We start from the raw sequence: 21692 nt of genomic DNA on the forward strand, positions 1-21692 counted from the left end.
TTTTGTCTACTTTTATTACTCAATATATTGCAAGGCAGTTCATAAATAAGAAAACTTTATAGTTGTATAACAAAATATACCTTACTTTTAATTCAACCATTCCTATTCTATTTAGTTTATTTTTATTATCAATATTTTATACACACACCCTCAAAAATCTGTGTATAAAATTTTTTGTGCCTCTCCCTTTCCTTAGTATAGATTATTGGAAATGGATGCACTGGATGAACAGGCATGAATGTTTCTAATTTAAAGGCTTTTTAATACAAATTACCAAACAGCTTTCTGCATTTTCTCTAGCAGGGCAGCACTGTCAATGTCACGGACAGACATAGTGTGGGGTAGTACCAATTTTTAAACCTTCGGTCACTTGGTAACTAAAATATGTGAACTCTCACTACTTGTTGATTATCAGTGAGCTAAAACAGATGGGTATCCATACACTTATTAAAAATCTACAATTCTTTTTTCTGTAAAATTTTAAGGAAAGTATCTTGCCTAAGGGGTGAGGTATCTGTGATAGTCAATTTTATGTGTCCACTTGTCTAATCTGTGATGACAAGCTCTTTGGTCAAACACCAGCCTAAATGTTTTTGTGAAGATAATTTTCAGAGGTGCCTAACATTTAACCAGTAGAATCTGAGTAAAGATTACCTTCCACAAAGTTGGTAGATCTAATAAAAACACTTAAAGAAAAGACTGAGGACCCCAAAGAAGACAGTCTGCCTTGAGATTGCCTTTTGACTCAACACCAAAAGACCAACTAGTACCACAACTCCCAGGACGCCTGCCTACCCTGTGGACTTAGGACTTGACAATCACCCGCCAATTCCTTCAAACCAAAACATTTTATTTATGTATTTCCAAATCAAAACTTTCTATATGTACATAAACACATATATTGGTTCTGTTTCTCTGTATTTCCTGACAAATACAGTGTCTTAGAAATTTTCCTTAAAATTTATGAGTTGTTTATTTATTAAGCCAAGTCATTTCCTCTATATGTTTAAAAACTTCTTTCAAACCAAATACTTACTTGGAAGTCATCTTCTGCTCCTTCAGTCTCATTTTTTAATGCTGGGCATCCTAAGAAAACAGGTTAAAGTTTAATTAAACACAGAATTTTTGTCTTAGATTTTAGTATTATTGACTAATTGATTATATCACAACAATACTTCAGGAGACTAATCAGAGACCATTCTGGGCTGTGTGGCAACCAGTCAGATGTTGGTCACTCATACTTTCCCCTTTATTAGAAGAACAGAAAATAAACTGATGTTTTCCTCTTTTACAGGTCAATTCCCAGTTACTTATTAAAAAGATGTTTATTACTTGTGTGTTTGGTGTGTGTGTGAAAGTGTACTGTTTCTAGAAAGCCCTGCTACTGATTTCTCTGCAACACTCAAACTGCTAGTGAGGGTACATGCACCACACACTCCTCTGGTGTTTAGGTGATGCCCAGGCATGATTTTTTCAAATTTCTGAAATATTCTGACCCAGGAAACAGTATTTAGTACCAAGAAGTAGGATTTTAGCTGCTATAGTACGAAAAATAAACAAAAGAGCTTTATTCTACAACTGATAGTCAATGGCCAACTGTACTAAACTTTGTGCATCAATGTCTCTTTATGCATTTTCATTATGTTCAAGAGCACCTTTAGTGCCAACAAATTAATAAAAGATGGGTTTTTCCTAGCAATAAATTCTGAGTTTATGCTGCCCTTGACAGACATAGCAAGCATGGAGATGAGCCCTTTGAAAAGGGTTGCATAGCTCTTCCTTACTGTCACAGAAGGCTGAGTAAGAGAAATTATCAGTTTATATGGTGACGGATAATAATGCTAACCAGTACGTTTAAAATAATGTTTAAAACTAACAAGACAAGTTGAATACAGCAGTCTATTCCACATGGCTAGGAGTTTGGATAATGATTTTCTCTTTAAAGTACTGGTTCTTAACCACTAGCTAAATAGCAAAATTAACTGGGAAACTTTAAAAAACACTGATGCTAGAGTATTGTACCAAATCAGTGATACCAGAAATCTCTGTGAGGCAAGGTGTAGATAATCATGCATTTTTTATTTTTAAGTTTTTTTCAGCAGTTTGAGAACTACAACCTCTGTTAAAGAATCTAAGGATACACATTCATTTGTTTTTCTAAATTTATAATATAATCATTCAACTAGCATAACAATTCCTCATCACATTTGAAATGTCTAGAACTTTTAAAACAAATGAAATGTACCAGCTCCACTCCCCAAATAGTTTGAGTCAACTGACCTGAAGTGGGAACCAGTTGTTCTACTTCACAAAAGCCTCCCAGTTAATTCATACATGCAGCCAACATTAAGAACACTGACATAAAAAGAATTTATGGGTACTGGTAATAAAAATAAAATGACTGCTATCATTTCATAGAATTTTTTTCTGAACTTGAAGTCAAAGATTATTTATTTAGCAAACTCTACTGTTTTAAAGCAGCCAAACAGATTATTTAACCACTGTTTCAAGTAGTACTAGTAATACAAATCTATACTAAGTATTTCCATTTTCTTGCATATGGTTTGTCTCATAATTAGTTTACTTCTTCTAATTCTTTTCTTATAGTATATTCAAAATATACAAATCACAATGTTTTCTAATATCTTGATTTGGTAACTTTATGTAGAAGTCATTGCTGTGAATAGAGATAATATTCCTTTTTAATTAAAAAAACAAATCAAGTTTTGAGTTGTTTTGGCGGAAAAATAAGATAGAACGTGATTTCTTTTGTTCAATTATGCAGACGCCAGTGTTACATGTAAATATGTTCTTCCACTCTTCAAAACCTGCAAACTGTAGGGTTAATCATCTTAACAGATTGGAAAGGTATCACGGAGGGACATATGGGGTTGTGGTATTTGCCGATGCCCAGCAATGAAATCGGGTAAAAAGAAAAGTGTTCAGCTATAGAATAACTGAAGTCTACCCATGTGTGATCATTAGAAATTTTCTCTCTATCATTACCAAAACAAGAATATGACTGATACAGCATACACATGAGGACTTTGAAAACTGAACCTGACTGCTGCCCTCTTCTTTAAGCTCTCATCTGAAAACACCTGAATTACCTGAAGGCTGCTGCTGCTGGGCTCTTTAAGGTAATAAATATAGTTGGTTTATATTATCATGTAATGAATAGAAAACAGACTAAAGAGCTCATTCTTTTATCTTCACCTACAGTGAACTTTCAACCTTCACCTACTTTCACTTTTTGTGATCACGTATCACAAAACCTGACTTGCTTAAAGTAACTCTACTATATATAACTGATGAACAAACTAAGAACATAGTCAAGAAAAGTTACCTTGAGAAATGTCCTCTATAGCTCTTCGAATACCTCTATCAAAAGCCCTCGCATCAGCAGGACTTTGAAAGGTAAGGCCAAATTTCTTGTCATCAATCTTCCAGTGGTGAAATGTCGGAGTGACCTTATTGTAAATGAGATCCTTTTTAAGCATACATTCCAAAACCACCTGTCAAAAGTTAAACACCAAAAATTACTATACATATGGCCAAATGCATCTCTTAAATACAAACTAGAGTGTAAAAAAGAGCTATTATATTTTAATAAGAGTATTTCAACCCTATATTAATACAAAGGTCTTGCTACTGAATCTATTTTACAAAGTTGCTCAATACAGAAATTAAGATGAAACTAAAGAGGATTCTGGAAGGTGGCAAAGAATTGCTAGGAATCTGTCCTCCTAACTAGATGACAATTGCATTAGCAGAATCTGTCTGATGTAATGGTGTTGGAAGTCTGAAGTCTGCTGAAGGCTTGAAACTTCCAGGGGAAGGCATAGACAGTAAACTCTGGTTAATTTCCACCAGTTTCAATTATTAGCACAGGAGCAGCAATCCATCCAGCTGACACGGCTGGGAGTTGTGCATGTGTTTCTGGAGCAGTATGCACACAAATCATGGGAGCCAGCATGGGTAAAAGGATCCTGTCCTCCAAATATCACGTATCTGTGCTGCTCTGATCACTGACTGCTGCTTCTGGTCACAGAGGTAAAGAGAAAAAGAGGGTAGCCACTGCTGTTGTACTTCTCATTGTTCCAAGTCCTTCCTTGTCAGAATGAAGTAACATCCAGGATATTTAAAGGGATAGCTCCATTTTTATCTGTCATTTTTCACTTTTTCCATTTTGGAAGCCAGACATTAAAGACTAGCATGTGCAGAGACATCATATACGGAAAAAAATTAGAAATGACTATGTATACCCAGGGAAAGGCTCAGAAAAAGCATGAGAAGACATTAAATTTGTATCTTATTCTTTCCCTTGGCACATAGACTGATGATACCAATGATGATGATAATGATGATGTCATAAAAATAGCAAGAACTTCAGAAAGGAGAAAATCTGATTTCCAGAGTTACCACACTATTAGATGTAAATACCCAGTGTTCAACCAAAAAATACCACAGCATATAAAGAAACAGTCAAATAAGGCTGGCTAAAAGAGCGGAGAGGAGGAATTAACAGAAACTACTCCTGAAAAAGATCCCCCCAGCAGAATAGACAAAGGCTTTTTAAAAAACCGTCTTAAAAAGTATAAATTGACAGTTACATAATAGTCACAGGGGTGTAAAGTATAGCATAGAGAATACAGTCAATATTGCAATAAATATGCATGGCATCAGGTGGATACTAGACTTATTGAGTGTTCCCTTTGTAAGTTACATAAATTTTGAACCACTGAGCTACATACCTGAAACTAATACAATATTGAGTGCCAACTGTAATTTAAAAAATAAAAAAACTGTCTAGCCCTGGCTGGTGCAGCTCAGTGGACTGAGCATGGGCCTGCAAACCAAACAACCATGGTTCAATTCCCAGTCAGGGCACATGCCTGGGTTGCAGGCCAGTTCCCAGAAGGGGATGCACGAGAGGCAAAACATACACTGATGTTTCTTTCCTTCTCTCCTTCCCTTCCCCTCTAAAGATAAATAAATAAAATATTTTTAAAAACTGTCTTAAAGATGCTCAAAGAACTAAATGAAGATATGAGGGAAATCAAGAAAATAATATATGAACAAAATAAAAATATAAATAAAAAAGAAAACACTTCAAAGAAATTCTGGAGCTGTAAAACACAATAACCGCAACAAAAAATTCACTAGAGGAATTAAAAAATCGTATGAGCAGGAAGAAAAGAAAATCAGTGGACTTGAAAACAGAATGACAGAATTATTAGGTCAGAGGGAAAAAAAACAGAACAAAGAAAAGTAAGCAGAGCCTAAAGGACCCATGAAACATCATGAACAGAAGCAAAATACATATTGTGGGAGAAAGGAACAGGGAGAATATTTATAGAAACAATGGTTGAAAACTTCCTAATTTTTCAACATTTTATTTACTGATTGGGGGGAGGAATTTTGTTGTTCTACTTATTGATGCATTCATTGGTTGCTTCTTGTATGTGCCCTGACTGGATGGACATCAAACCTGAAAATTTAATGTATGGGGACAACACTCTGATCAACTGCGCTACTTGGCCAGGGTGAAAACTATCCAAATTTGATTAAAAAACATGAATATAAACATGCAAGAAGCTCAACAAACTGCAAATGAGATGAACTCAAAGGAATTCACAGAGAATCCTGAAAGAAGAAAGAGAAGTTAATTATTACAAACAAGAGATCCTAAATAAGGATATCCACGGACTTCTCTTCTGAAACTTTGGAGGCCAGAAGATAATGGGCAGATTAATACCGTCAAAGTTCTAAACAAACAAGCAAACAAAAAAACCCTGTCAACCAAGAATCCAATACCTGGGAAAACTGTCATTCAAAAGAGAAAGGAAAACTAAGACATTCCCAGATAAACAAAAGATGAGTTTGCTACCACTAGATCTGCTCTGCAAAAAATGGTCAAGGGAGTCATTTCTAGAAGATGAAACGACAGTAGATAGTAACTTTAATGCTCTATAAAAATATGAAAACCTCGAAAGAAGTAAATGCACAGGCAACCACAATAGCAGTAAATGCACAGACAACCATATCATTGTAACAATGGTTTGTAACAGTAATTTTTGTTTCTTAACAATTTAAGAGCTAACACATTTAAAGAAAAAAAAACTACTAAAGTAAAAGCTAGTTATTAGTGTAACTAATTTTAACCCCAAATACTGTTATCTATAAAATTTAAGAGACTAATATATTTAAAAGAATTATTACTTTATGATTCTTGGCACACAATGTATGAAGATGTAATTTTGTGACATTAACAACTGATAGGGATGGGGATGAAGCTGTAAAAGAAGTAGTTTCTGTATGTTATTAAAATTAAACTGGTATAAATTCAGTTAGTGTTTTAACTTTAAAATATTACTATAATCTCCATAATTACCAAAAAAGCTATAAACAAAAGGAATGAGAAAGGAATTTAAGCATTTCACTACAAACAATTGACTAAACACAAAATAAGATAGGAATACAGGAAATAAGGAATTAAAAAGCTATAAGGCATATAGAAAACAAATAGCTTAACAGCATAAGTCCCTCCACATTAGTAATTACTTTAAATGTAAAGGAATTAAGCTTTCCAACCAAGTGAGAGATTAGCAGAATGGATCAACGCATGTGATCCAACTATATGTTACCAACAACGAACTCACCCTAAATCCAGAAATGAGTAGGTTCAAAATGAAAGACAAAGACATTCCATGCAAATAAAAAATAAGCAAAATCTAAAAGGTTACTAGAAAGCAAGAGGATATAAAAAACAGTTGTGCATCTACATATACCATCAAAACACCCAAAGCAAAAAATGGCATAACTGAAGGGAGAAATAGATCATTCTAAGATAATAACTGGAAAGTGCAATACCCACTCACAATAACCAACAGAACAACCAGACAGAAGTTAAGGAAATTGAGGACTTAGCATAATAAACCAACTAAATCGAACAGACATATAAAGAGTATCTTCCAACAACATTTCAACTTAAGAATACATATTCTTCTGAATTGCACATGGGTCATTTTTCAGGAGAGAACATATATTAGGCCACAAATTACATCTCGATATATTTTAAAATATAGGTATTACATGAAATATCTTCTCTGACCACAACTGAATGAATTCAGAAATCATTAACAAAAGGAAAACTGGAGAATTCCTGACTGGGCCATTTAATTTTGGAAATTAAACCTTGCACTTTTAAACAACCACCTGACTAAAGAAAAATCACAAGGGAAATCAGAAACACTTAAGAGAACTAAAACAAAAACACAGCATACCAAAATTTATGGTATGCTGTGCTAATAACGCATAGCTATAAACACTCACCTTAAAAAAGAAAGAAAAATCTCAAATCAATAATGTAACTTCCTGACTTAACTAGGAAAAAAAACCCTAAACCCTAACATAGCAGAAAAAGGAAATATGAACAACAGCAAAATAGAGAATAGAGGAATAGAGAAAAATCAATGAAACCAAACATTGGTTCTATTAGAAAAAGATAAAAACATTGGCAAACCTTTAGGTGAACTAGGAGAAAAGATGTAAATTACAAAAATCAGAAATGAAAGTATAGACATCACTGCTGACTCTACAGAAATAAACTGGATTATAAGAGTAGTATGAACAATAGTATGGCAACAAATTGGATAACCTAGATGAAATGGACAAATTACCAGAAACAAAACAGACCACGACTAAGTCAGAAATAAATTTAAAAATCTCAATAGACCTATAACTACTAGAGATTGAACAGTAATCAAAAATCTCTCAATCAATAAAGAAAAGCTCTGAAACTGATGGCTTCATTGGTAAATTACACAGAACATTTAAAGATTTAATACCAATACTGTCAAACTTTCCAGAAAAACTGAAGCGATGGTAACACTTTTGAAGTCATTCTGTGAGGCCAGCATTACCCTGATACCAAAGTTAGACAAAGACACTGTAAGAAAACTGTAACCCAATGTCCCTTTTGAACATTGATGCAAAGTTCCTCAATGAACACTACCAAGTCGAATTCAGCAGCATATTAAAAGGATTATGTACAAAATAGACTGATTCCTTGAATGCAAAGATTGTTCAACATATGAAAACTAATCAATATAATGTCACATGAATAGGAGGAATGAAAAAACTATATGATCACCTCAACTAATGCAGAAGAGGCATTTGACAAAATCAAAACTCTTTTCATAATAAAAACACTCAACAAACTAGAACTAGAATGAAAATACCTCAACACATTTGACAACAATGTCAAGACCACTCAGTGGGAGAGAGGCCAGTCTTTTACTGTACTTTTTCCCATCACCATTTATCCTCCTTATGTCCTCTTCCACCTTCACCTACTAGCCTCCCATAAAATCACCGCACTGCTGTCCATGTCCATGAGTCCTTTTTGTTTTTAGCTCAGCGTCTCCACCCCCCAAACCCCATGCCCAGCTGTCAGCCTACTCACTACCTATGAGTCTGTCTATTTTCCTTGCCAGTTCAGTTTGTACATTAGATTCCACATGAGTGAAATCATATGGTATGTCTTTCTCTGACTGGCTTATTTTACTTAGCATAATGTTCCCCAGGTCTATCTTTTCAATAAAAAGTACTAGGAAAACTGGATATTCACATGCAAAAGAATGAAGTTGGACTCTTACTTAAGCCATACACAAAAATTAACTCAAATGGACCAAGAGCCTAAATAAGAATTAAACAATAAAATACAAGACAACACAGGACAAAAGCTTCAGGACATTGGATTTGGCAATAATTTCTTGGATATGATGCCAAAGGCACAAGGAACAAAAGAAAAAATAACGGTGTACTACTGTTCTCTTCCCAACTCCATATGCAATGATGTCATATTGACTAAAATCAGCCATGGTAGGGTATGTAAATGCTACAAATCACTGCCTTTTCCTCTCTCCTGGAGTGCTGATCATTAAACCTTTACCTACTTATCACTGAATTAATGATTTTTTATAATAAGTATTAATTCTGAAATAACCAAGAAGTGCCTAGATTCTGTCTTGCTTGTTAGAGACAACATAATGAAATTGCCACGAGTTGTCTTTTCTATACTCTGATGATTCTACTTGTACAACATAAGAATTCACACTTATGTAGGGCTTTTATGTGTTAGGTCTTTGTTAGGGCATTCTGAAGAGATTTACTATTTGTCACAACAATGATTCTGCAACATAAATAATAAAACTCATAACAAAATTAAAGAAGTTAACATTGCTGTATGGATTACTGCAACATTTCTACTGTATTCATAAACAGTAAAAAAATGCAATATGTATTTCAGAAAACAAAGCTAAATTAAAATTGTCAAAAATAGGACATAAAGTGAGTTTGGTCTTACAACTATTACATTAAAATATCACTAAATTAACATTTAATAATGAAAATATTACTGAATTAACCCTCTTAAATTTTTCTAGGTTGTTTTGCAAATATTTTCTTTCAGAAAAATATAATGTTTACATGATCTACATTCATTTCTACCATTTGTTTACAAATAGCATCTAGCTTTAGCAACTTTTTTTAAAGTGACTTTTTGAAAAATGAGCTTTAGCCCTGGCTGGTGTAGCTCAGTGGATTGAGTGTGGGCCTGCAAACCAAAGGATCGAGGTTCGATTCCCAGTCAGGGCACATACCTGGGTTGCAGGCCAGTTCCCAGCAGTGGACACATGAGAGGTAACCATACATTGATATTTCTCTCCCTCTCTCCTTCCCTTACCCTCTAAAGATAAATAAATAAAATCTTTAAGAAATAAAAATAAAAAATGAGCTTTAAAATACATAGAGGAAATGGGAGATAATGAACTAGCTCTTTGACTCACACAAATACCTGTGCAAGAATGTTACTCCTAAACGTCATGTGAATACTGAGGATTACATGTCATATCACCTTGTACAAAAAAAGTATACCAACTAATTATAAACTACACATCAATTTGTATTATTAACTTTTATCTATAAAATGATATAAGAAAACAAAAATATTTTTACTGTTCATGATATATATTTAAAATAGAATAAAAAATCTTATTCCTTAGGGAAAGGCTACTATGGTAATAACCACTCAGAATTTGGGAATAGGAAGTGAGATTTTTAAAAAGCAGGTAATCTATTGGCACAACTACCCACTGTTCTTTCTATGTAATTTAAAAAATACTCATATGCTTCCTAAAACATTCTGCATCACTCAAATCTTACATAATCTCAAAGCCTCCGTGTCTGAAGTATAACAACTTCTCATCTAAGTCACACAATATAATAGAAACTTGTTTTGCTTCTAATTTTAAGTAGCATTAAAAAATAAATGCACTCTCACAACATTAAAGATAACGTACTGCACACTTTAAGTAACAAGGATAACTGTCCTCAAAGTAAAAAAAAATGACAATATAATCAAAGTTATATTAAAAAAAGTAAAAATTGTATGTCTTCAAAAGACTTTTACTCATCATGTGATCAATATTATATCTGCGTTCCTAAAAAAACAAAACAGTTTTAAGGGCTGGAAGGACTCTTAAAAACCATGTATTCTGCTGCCTCCTTCTTTCCATTGCCCCTAAGCTATATCAAAACAATGTGTTCTGACTTTAGTCCACTGCAATATTCACTACACCAGTTATGTATGTTAAGATAATAGTAATATTAATAATAGGCATACAAAAAGCAGAGTTCAATTTTTACCATATTCATGACTGGTATATAATTAGCAAGCAACCAAACTGCAGAAAATGGCAGCTACATTTTTGCCAAGCAATTATAATCAACCAATAACATCAGCAGGTGATATACCTACTCTGCAGGAAAAACAGGTAATGGGATAAAATATTTCTGGTCAATAAGGAGATATACCTACTAATTACCTATGTGGGAAAGGTACACATAGTCCTGAAGCGATTACCACTCTCCCAGAATATATGACCTACACTTATTCTTAAGGGCTTCTTTACATGTATCTGGCACAAAATAATTAATTCTACATTCTGTTAAGACTATCCTAAAGACAAATGCCACTGCCATTACAAATATGAAAAATATTTGTATATAGTTAAGTGAAACACATTTCTAACTAATCCTAATTGATAGCTGAATATATCTCTTTCTAGGGTTAAGGAGTTCTGAAAGTACATAAATTTCATCAAACCTCCATGGTTAACAATGAATAACATCTACAAATTACAGAGTAAAGATAAATTGAAGGATCAGGGGCCCTACCTCATCTCTACCCAAAGAAGACATTTTATATCAAATTAATATAAAGATATCCATAGTGGAAACAGCAATTATAAAATGAATGTTTAATAAGACTGAACCAAAAAGAGTAATCATGAAAGAATATGTGTTGTCCAAATAATTTGACATCAATAAACTTTAAGATCCATTAAGAATGTGGCTTGTTAACGAATGAGAACAAATCAGAGTCGTGTTTTACAACCAGTAGTATTATTTATAATAATCAATGTAATGCATGATGAAGGATTTTAAAACTAGAAAAAGGCAACAACAGATTCAAATGCACTTAAATGTTAATAACGACTGCATCAAAAAATTTTTTTTAGACTCTGACCCCCTAACAGACACGACCAGGTGTGAGTAGAATGTAACTGCTGCAAATCAACCAGCTGGAGCCGGCCTTAGGAAGGTGAGCATGATGGTGATGGAGGAAAAATACAACTATGCAGGGGCATTTGGAAGAACAGCTCTGCATTCCAATACAGACCTACACAGATCTAAGTTGGCTAAGACATACAAGTCTAAATACTATTCTGGCTAAATACTTTTGAAACTATGAATATTTTAATGAGGTCATAAAGTCTTTTAACCTACTGGTAACAAAAATTTTTTTCTTTCCTTATTAAGGTAAAATAGATGTTAATTATGACAAAAATACACCTGAACAGGTGAAGTCTAAATTCAAGAAAAGTGAATTGAATATCAGCACAAATATATTAAAAGGCTGATATAGATGAAGGGAGAGAGGGAGAAGTGATTTCCCTAAGGTAGCAGGCTACGAGTTAAAAGAGAAAAGCGGAATAAGAAAGGTAGTTGAGTGAAAAGTGTCCAAAATAAAATGATTCCAAGTAGGAATAACAGAAGGTGCAGGAACTGGGCACACTGCACTCCTCTTCCCCCCTCCCAAAATGTTAGTACTGTGTAGCAGGAATTTGGAACAGTAACTAATGAAGCTTGTGGGCTTTGCAGCTAAGATCAGCTGGGTCCCATCCAGTTTCCACCACTCATTATCCATCTGACTTTTAAGAATTAAATGAGGTAATACAGAATACTTAAATCTGCCTGAGATGCAATAAAACTTCAATAAACATTAGTAGCAATGATGAGGTCGGTCTTTAGGTGATATCACTAGGCCATAATAGAATAGTTGCTATGAGAAGGCTGGGAGATTACTCTCTATCTATGAGGGGAGACCTTTTCACAGGATGGGAGGGGAAAGAGTTTGAATGATAAAGGTACTTAGGGTCTCAAAGAGTTTGTGAACAGATTCTAAAGAGTTTAAGTTAATGGATTCTAAACACAGCGAAAACATTTCAATCACCCAATATTTTTCCTTTTACTAAAAAAATTCTAGGGTATTTTTTTGGGGGGGGGGGCAGGGGAAGAAACACCAAGGTCATTGAATAACTAAAACTTCTGAAGATACATTATTTTGGGAAATATATAGCAAAACTCCTATCATAAAATCACTACTCTTGTGTTCCATAAGCATTTAAAATAGTCCAAGCCAAAAAATAAAATAAAATAAAATAAAATAAAATAGACCAAGACAAAAATGTCAATAAACGTATTATTGTTTCACTAACAACAACTAGTAATTTGGGAGGGCAGAGTAAAATTAAATATGTACTTTCAAACTACTATATAGTTTATTATAATTGCTACCTCACAAGTAGATAATTACATATTTATAAATAGTATTATCTAAAAAGTAATATAGTGTATAACCAAAGCTAAAAAAATTTAGTAGTGACTTTCTGAAATATTTTTGAATCCCAGGAAAAATTTCGTTTTTGAAATAAAAATTTCAAATTCAAATTATGTGACAACCAAAATCAATAATTGGTATCTCAAATAGCTGCCTCATGAACTTCAGTCTTCTAGATGATATAAAAACTGTATCCTCAATGAAGGACACCAAGGCATCCTATGATATATGAAATTATATGGTCATTATATATTTTTTTAGTAATTATTAACAAATTTTTGTATTTAACACTGTTCTGAGTTGAGTGGAATTTTAGACCCTTTTAAAAGGAACAATGGCATGATTCTCACATAACAGGGAAGAAAGGAAACCAATATTCTTAAAATATGTCTATGTTATAAAAAAAGACTTTAAATATGTCCAACTCATAAAGGAAAAAACTGAGGAACTGCTCCAGATTAAAGGAGAATAAAGACACATGACAGCTAAATGTGACTGACTTTGTATTGAAGGAACAAAAATGTTATAATATTATCAGGACAGTTACAAAACTGGAACATGGAATGTACATTAAAGTACTGTATTTATGTTAAATTTCCTAAATAAAATAATTATGTTGTGACTGTGTAAGAAAATATTTTTGTTCTTAGGAAAAATACACTGAAGTATTAAGGAGTAAAAGGCAGGATATACGTGACTTCAAAGGGTTCAAAAATGTGTGTATATGTGTGTAATGTGTGTGTATTGGGGGAGAGAGAGAATGATAAAACCAATGGGACAAAATGTTAAAAACTGGTGAATTTGGGTAGTGGGTGCATAGGCGCTCATGTACCACTCTCACTGAAAGCTGACTCTCTGCAAAGACTAGGGAAGTGGACAAAGGAAGACAAACAACAGCTAACATCCTACACCTCTACAGCACCAGAAATCCCATTAAATTCACACATACACAAAAAAGCCAACATTATCACTGGCTAGCTACTACACATAAAGCCGAGTTGCACAAATAAGCTTTAAAAGACCAAAAATGAGCCCAAAATCATACGCTACAGTTATAAAAATTTTATATGTATTTATAGAGTTCTGAAAAAATGAGCAAAAATATATCCAAAAAAGAGGGTAAAGACTAATGAGGGGAAAATTAGTATTAGCAGATATTAAACTCTACATAAAACTAATTTTAAGAGTATAACATTCATATAAGAACCAACAGACAAAAAAGGAGAATTAAATAGGAAGTGGTATGGATTGAGCTGTACCTTTCTGAAATTTAGAAAGACAGCTCTCACCAGAAATCAAATCAATCAGCATCCGGACCTTGGACTTCCCAGGCTCCAGAATTGTGAGAAAAGAAATTTCTGCTGTTTTAGCCAGCCACTCTCTGGTATTTTTTTTTAAGGCAGCCCAAGCAAACTAATACAATACATAAAGGTATTCAAGCAGCTATTGATTAATTAAAAGAATAATAGCTATCAACCAATCAATTAAAACCATGATACAGTTATATAAGTTAGATTCTAATAGAGCAAAAGTAGTGATGGAATATTTAGAGAGCTAAAAAGTGAGATTAAAAAGTTTGAATTTTAATTTAGCTATTAGTGAAGTTATAACTATTATAACAATTTAATGACAGTTGAAATGTAATGGAAGAAATGTGAAATACATCATGATCAAGTACAAAGGAGAAAGATAAAGCCAAAATAATACTGATGAGCCTGACAGACCAGAGCAACCAGTATAAATCAGTAACCAAAGAATGGAATGACATTAATTTAAAGCAAGCCAATTGAAGAATAAAGAGGAAGTCTAGTATATTCTGTAAAGTGCTGAAGGAAATTAAGTGTTAAACTAAAGTTTTCTGGGGAAAAAAATAAAAGCAAGTAGGAAGGTAATATGGGAATATGACAAATCTTACTTTTCAAGGAAACAGCTATCACATGACTCCAAAGAAAGATAATGGATATGCTAACAGATGGGGTTTCCCCTCTCTCTTCTAGGAATACTGGAAATATTAAAGAGTTAACTGTTGAAAAACAAGTGCCAAAAGAAAGTCATAAAATTTATAGTTATAAAAAAAGTTATTAGCCCTGGCTGGTGTAGCTCAGTGGATTGAGCCTGCAAACCAAAGGATCGAGGTTTAATTCCCAGTTGGGGCACAAGCCTGGGTTGGGGGCCAGTTCCCAGCAGGGGACGCACAAGAGGCAACCATACATTGATATTTCTCTCCCTCTCTCCTTCCCTTCCCCTCTTAAGTAAATAAAAATCTTTAAAAACAAAACAAAACACAGTATTAAAAAAAGTCATTAGTAGTAGAATTTATCTATTATCTTTTCAATGGACTGACCCTAAAATAAGTAGGTAATTTTGGACTAGATGTTATTATTATTATCATCATCAAAAACATTTTTTCCATTTCCTGTCCTTCACAGCAAAACTGATTTGCCGAAAGTGCTTTCTCTAACTCAGTTTTCTTTTCCATCTATGACTTACCTGTGAAAGGAAATTGTTCCTGCCACTGCACTGCTGTTTCCTCAGGACCAGCAATCTGTCTACACTCGCCACTCTAGATATACTTTTAATATACTGTCTATAGTAATTTAGTTAATGTAAAAGACTGGAAGGCATTTCCATGAGTTCAATGCTTGCTTTTGGTAAACAGGAACTAAGTAAGGCAACATCACGGAAGTGCCTGCCTTTGGGAACAGGCAGACAGACTTAAGACAAAGGAAGGAAAGGCCTGATCATTACAGTTCCTCCCCACAAAAAACTCCCTATAATTCTGTCCCCTGATTCGTTTTCCCCTTATCACTTACAATTGACTAGCATGTTATTACCCTTATTTATTATAATATTTCTTTGTCCCTCACCAGAATGTGTATTATCTTAAAAGCTAGAATTTCTGTCATTGTTCATTTAGTTATTCCCAGTCCTTAGAACAATGTTGAACACACTGTAGCTTCTCACAGTGTATCTGTTGCAGGAAAGAGTCACCTTTAAAAAGGGAGCATTCTCACCCTGGCCAGTGTGGCTCAGTTGGCTGGAGTGTCATCCTGTAAGCCAGGTCATGGGTTCATTTCCAGTTGGGGCAGATACCTAGGTTGCGGGTTCAGTCCCTTGTCAGGTGCATATGAGAGGCAACTGATCAATGTTTCTCTCCCTCTCCCTCCTTTGCCCTCTCTCTAAAATCAATAAGCATGTCCTTGGGGAGGATTAAAAGTAGTAATAATAAATAAAAAGGGAATATTCTCTTTTAATAATGTAGACTTCAATGAAATTTTAGTGTAAAGTAACGTAAAAAAACCTCAGCAACATATTATCTACTGAGACATGAAGAAATAGTTCAAATGACTGACCAAAAAAATTACATTGGATTTAGAAAGAAAAAAATAAAAAATACTCAAGCCAGAGGAATCTACTGAAATTGGGATAAAATCAGAGGCACAAAGTAATAGAGTAAGCATGAAACTGTAGAGTAAGAGAAGGGGAACAAAGAAGAAATGACAGGAAATTATAAAATTTCTCAAATGAACAGTTCTGAGTAACAACCAGATTCAGGAAAGCAGCCTGCTGAAATGAAGACTGAAAGGTCAAGACTGTGCAAATCAAATTAGCCAAGAATAATGATGAGGTTCAGATGTGGAAAAGTTGGCTACAGAAAGGAATAGCTAAGGTCAGTAGATGAAAATGGAAGTTAGAGGATGGTGATCTTAATGGTACAGTGTCAATATAAGGATTTGTAGATTTGGTTGATACGGTAACACTCTGTTAAAGCAAATAAATGAAGCACATTTGAAATACTGATACCATCTCTACTCCCACTCCTGTGATATTTTAGTAAATAGGAGAACCAGTATCTTTCAAGAAAGAGAGCTGCTGAATCTTAAAGGAAAAACTAGCCAGTGCAGTTGGTTTTTAGTGGAAGACTGAGGTTTCACAACGCAATAATTCACAAGGGCACAGTGGGAAAAGCTAAGCAGGAAACTGTTGTTCTGTACTTTTATAAAATCTAATCTAAGGCAGAACGATGTTCCTCTGGTCTTTTAAAGCTTCCTGTGGTGGAAAGGGGGTGAGTCTCATTGTTAATAAAACTGCTCCTACATTGTAACTATTTTCTTCCTAGAAAACACTCTAATTTTGTTTCAAGTTCTAATAACTGGAAAGAAACTCCCATTAAAATGTGTCAATTCAAACAGTAAAACTATTAGCTTATGGGCATTTTTTATTTTTATAAGCCATTTTTTATCTACAACCTAATTATACTTAGTAAACAAACAAACAAAAAACCATTATCTTTATCTTTTTGGCTACCTCCTAAACTTGAAATGTTTCTTGTTTTCCCTTTCTTCATTTTTTACCTGTATTATTTTATCTTCACCCATTATTATCTTTGTCATTATAAGTTTATAATAACAGCTATCTCATAACTTTGCTGAATAGCACTGTGCTTTTTTCTTGTTTCCATAGAATATCTTAAATAATCCAAATATTTTGAGTCCTATTGTATCTATGTAGCCTATTCCATTTCTTGCCATCTCTTAGCACATAACATGCTTTTAATAGCATAATTTTAATTAAATTTGTAGATTTATAATATTTTATTGCCTACTACATAAATATAGGAATACCTAATTTATATCCCCATGGTAATTTTAAACTGTTTAGTACTAAATATTTTAGCAAACTTTTAATGTTGTTATGGACAGTTTGTTCAGCTACTTCTAAAGAGTCTAGGAAGAGCGTTTTAAATTTATATATCACATACAATTCAAAGGTAAAAAGGTAAAAAAATATAACTTATACATATGAAAGTTAAATTTTAACTAGCATTTAAGAAATATGTGATCCAGGATAACATTAACATACTAAAGAATTAAATGAAGAAATCAAGGCTATAAAGGTTTAGAAGGAAATGGGCCTGGCTGGTGGAGCTCAGTGGATTGAGCGCGGGCCTGTGAACCACACGATCACGGTTCGATTCCCAGTCAGGGCACATGCCTGGGTTTCAGGCCAGTTCCCAGCAGGGGACTCACGAGAGGCAACCATACATTGATATTTCTCTCCTTCTCTCCTTCCCTTCCTTTCTAAAGACAAATAAATAAAATCTTAAAAAAAAAAGATTTAGAAGGAAATGGAGGATGCAACTCAGATCAAGAAAAGTGGTTCTGAGACTCTATTCTTGTTGAAGACCATTCCCATGGCCAAGTGCCGGGGAGAAAGGCAGTACTTTGATTACCTTAGAACACAACACCAAAGCCTGTGTTCATTTTGAATTCCTTCTCAATCATCAATAAAGTGTGGAAAATCAACTATGTAGAGCAGTGCTTTCCAACATTTTCCTCAGGCACACACAAAAAAAATAACATTTATAAGGCAACCAGGAAAGAGGAACTGCTACTGGTTAAGAGGCCACAAGCCCAGAGACTCCAGCCACTATTTTTCATGGCACACAGCTTGGGGAAGCTCTAATTTAGAGTGTCAAAAGGGTAACCTATAAAATAAACTCCACCTTTGTAAACATCATAAAACCAAGGAAATTATAGGTAAATATCACAGGAAATACTTTCTAATTACTCTGAATGAACAAGCCAATAAATGAATGCGTACTCCTCAGTTACACACAATGCTGCCTTCCTGAAAAAAGAAATCCCCATTCAGCCTGCTCTTTATTTGTGCTGCTTTTCTTATTTAAAAAAAAGTAAATATAAACCTTTGGGAAGTATAAAAGACTTATTTTTAGTACAAGTAATTGCAAATCAAAGGATGGAAAACACTTCTACCAAAGGAGCTTTTTTTCACCCTTGAGAAAAGCCAACTTTCTCCTTCACCATTGTTACCAGTATTCTAAGTTACAAACATCTTTAAGCCCTGGCCAAGTAGCCCGGTTGGCTAGGGTGTTGTCCCCATATGCCAAGATTGTGGGTTTGATCCCTAGTTAGAACACATACAAGAATCAACCAATGAATGCATAAATAAATGGAGTAATAAAATTGATGTCTTCTTCTCCAACAAATAAATAAATGTTTGTTGGAGAAGAAGACATGTTTTCTATCAATGTTTTTTATTAGCTACACAAGTGCTAATTATCAATGACTATATTAATCAATTCTTTCCTAAAGAACACAAGTTTTTCTTGGGGTTTGAGGGACAGATACCCTAGTTAATTTCTCAAATTACTCTAAGATGTAACTGACAGACAAAATGAGTAAAGAAGAGTTTTTAGCAAATATCTTTTGTATTATTAAAATATAGTTTACTCACCAAGAGGAATATTATTATATTTAAATTATTTATTTACTTTTATAGAAAGGGAGGGAGAAATGAAAGGAGAGAAACATCAATGTGTGGTTGCCTCTCACACGCCCCCAACTGGGGGACCTGGCCTGAAAATCAGGCATGTGCCCTGACTGGGAATCCAACCTGTGACCCTTTGATTCACAGGCTGGTGCTCAATCCACTCAGCCACACTAGTCAGGGCTCACCAACAAGAATTTTAAAGAAAACTACCAACTTGGGGAGAACTTCATAAATTTATAGACTCAACAGTCACAGAGCATTTCTTTCTTAGATAAATCAAAAAACCTGGAACTTAGAAAACTGCATTAAAATAAAACCAATCAATAAAAATATCTATAGAAATGGACACTAATAATTCCAACAGGTAGTAATAATGAAAAAGAATATACACTTCAATTCTGTATTATTTCAAAAGTATCTTGGTCAAGAGAGGGGGCAATTAATCTGCTTATTTCAATGTAGTGTCATTGTGTCACTTGTCCCATTTGTCCTGACACTCCACAAGACTGATGTTTTCAATTTATAAACATGCATTATTGACTCTGTCTTTGATCATACAAGTTCCCATAACCTAAAATTAGCTACTATATAGCTAATCTCTACAGGAAACATGGCAACCCTCCACATGAATAATTTTTCTTCTATGCCTACACTGAGATACATTTATTATTTTGTTACAGACATAAAAAGCTTCCTCAAGGAGAAATGGTTAGGTAAAACAATAGGTGGTCTGATTCCTAGGTCAGTGCTTCTACCAGAAAATTGCATTTTTTGTTAGTCTATTATGATTCTGCACCTAAGGGCTCTTTTTAAGTTCTGTCATAGGGAACACATTTGTGTCCTTTCTGAATCCCAAGATTATTCTCACTAGCTTTATGTCAAAGCCACAATGAGCAAGCACCTAATCCATCAGTCTGAGCTGTCTTTGACCAGCCTCACTCCTACTCATGCAGCTTATGTCCCTTATTAAATTACCCTAAAGTAAACTGTCCATTAATATAGCCAATGTTTCAATTTTTACTATTTTACTGTTTCTAAAATCCACAACTCTTCCTCCAAAACATGTCCCAATTGCCATTAGCTCAGATAAGAAGCATCATCCTGCAGAACGAGTCACCAGAAACTTTCTTAGAAGCCAACAAAGCCTTATTTTAAATTAGCATTAGCATATACCAGCCACCACCTTACCAAAAACCAGAATCACCTTTAAATATTTAAACTTTTAGAAACGACATGTTGATTTTTTTAGGTACACTTCTAAATTCAACTGGGGTTTCCTACAATCTTAAAACTATATTCTGGTTCATTAAGATACACTGTCAGTTAATTATAAACTCACAAAAAACTGGAGTTAGAAGGCTTTCAAGATGATTTAAGATAACTCTCCCTTTCACTGAGGCAAAAATTGGGGCACAGGAAAAGTTAGTTTAACAAGGCACATTACATTACTGAAATAATTCATTAGTGGAAATTATCCAGAAGCCATGAACCAAAATTAAAAGTAAATTTATTAAAAATGTTCATATATGAGCCCTCGCTGATGTGGTTCAGTGGATTGAGCGCTGGCCTGGGAACCACAGAGCCGCTGGTTCGATTCCCAGTCAGGACGCATACCTGGGTTGTGGGCCAGGTCCCCAGCAGGGGACATGCAAGAGGCAACCACACATTGATGTTTCTCTCCCTCTCTTTCTCCCACCCTTTCTCTATGTCTAAAAATGAGTAAATAAAATCTTTTTTAAAAGTTCACATATGAAAGATTTGGAATTTAAAATACATTTTCAATAGAAATACCATCACAGATACTAAATGAGCTCACAAACCAATCCACAAGTATACATTTAAAGGACTTACAGTTATTTTCAAGGGTCTTAGGAATTTTGGGCACTTTATTCTCACTATGCTTCTAAGTGTATGTTTTCCTTTTGCTTGATGGAGGAATAACACCAACATTACTCAGCTTTTCAGGCATGACTGAAGTTGTTCTATGGCTTACAAATGAAATAAAGGAGAAAGAGCTTTCTATACTAATTAAAAAGTAAGTTATCATATAATGTAATATTATCAAAAGTTAAGATTCATATTTTAAAATACATACATGAAAGAAAACACCTGTCTGAGTGGAAGATAATAGTGTTGAAAAACTAAGCTGGCTACCTGGTAGTCTTATTAAGCTAGAATTACTAAATTAATAGGAAACAAAGAGAAAGTACCTGAGAATACAAAATACAAAAGTCTAGGGTGGGGGTCAGCAAAATTTTTCTGTTTAAGGGACCAGATATTTATGGTCTCTTAATGGAACTTTATATATAAACACTGAAATTTGGATTTCATATAATTTTCATGTGTCACACAATTATTACTCTTTTCTGAGTACTTTCAATTATTTAAAAATGCTAAAAACCATTCTTAACTCATGGACCACATGAAAATG

At 34.0% G+C, this 21692-nt stretch overlaps 1 protein-coding gene across 2 annotated transcripts in view; it reads right to left on the minus strand.

Annotated features, from left to right (window-relative positions):
- SPRED1 (sprouty related EVH1 domain containing 1) overlaps positions 1-21692 on the minus strand; it is a 116091-nt gene that overhangs the window by 44235 nt on the left and 50164 nt on the right. For both annotated transcript variants that reach the window (XM_037056107.1, XM_037056106.1), the window contains exons 3-4: positions 3347-3515; positions 1037-1086 (exon numbers count right to left, since the gene is read on the minus strand). In XM_037056107.1, the coding sequence (XP_036912002.1) occupies positions 1037-1086; positions 3347-3515 (219 nt within the window). The remainder of the gene's footprint in view (positions 1-1036; positions 1087-3346; positions 3516-21692) is intronic.

Source organism: Sturnira hondurensis, unplaced genomic scaffold (assembly GCF_014824575.4).
Source record: "Sturnira hondurensis isolate 20B ecotype Veracruz unplaced genomic scaffold, ASM1482457v3 Scaffold0008782, whole genome shotgun sequence".
Classification (NCBI taxonomy): domain Eukaryota; kingdom Metazoa; phylum Chordata; class Mammalia; order Chiroptera; family Phyllostomidae; genus Sturnira; species Sturnira hondurensis.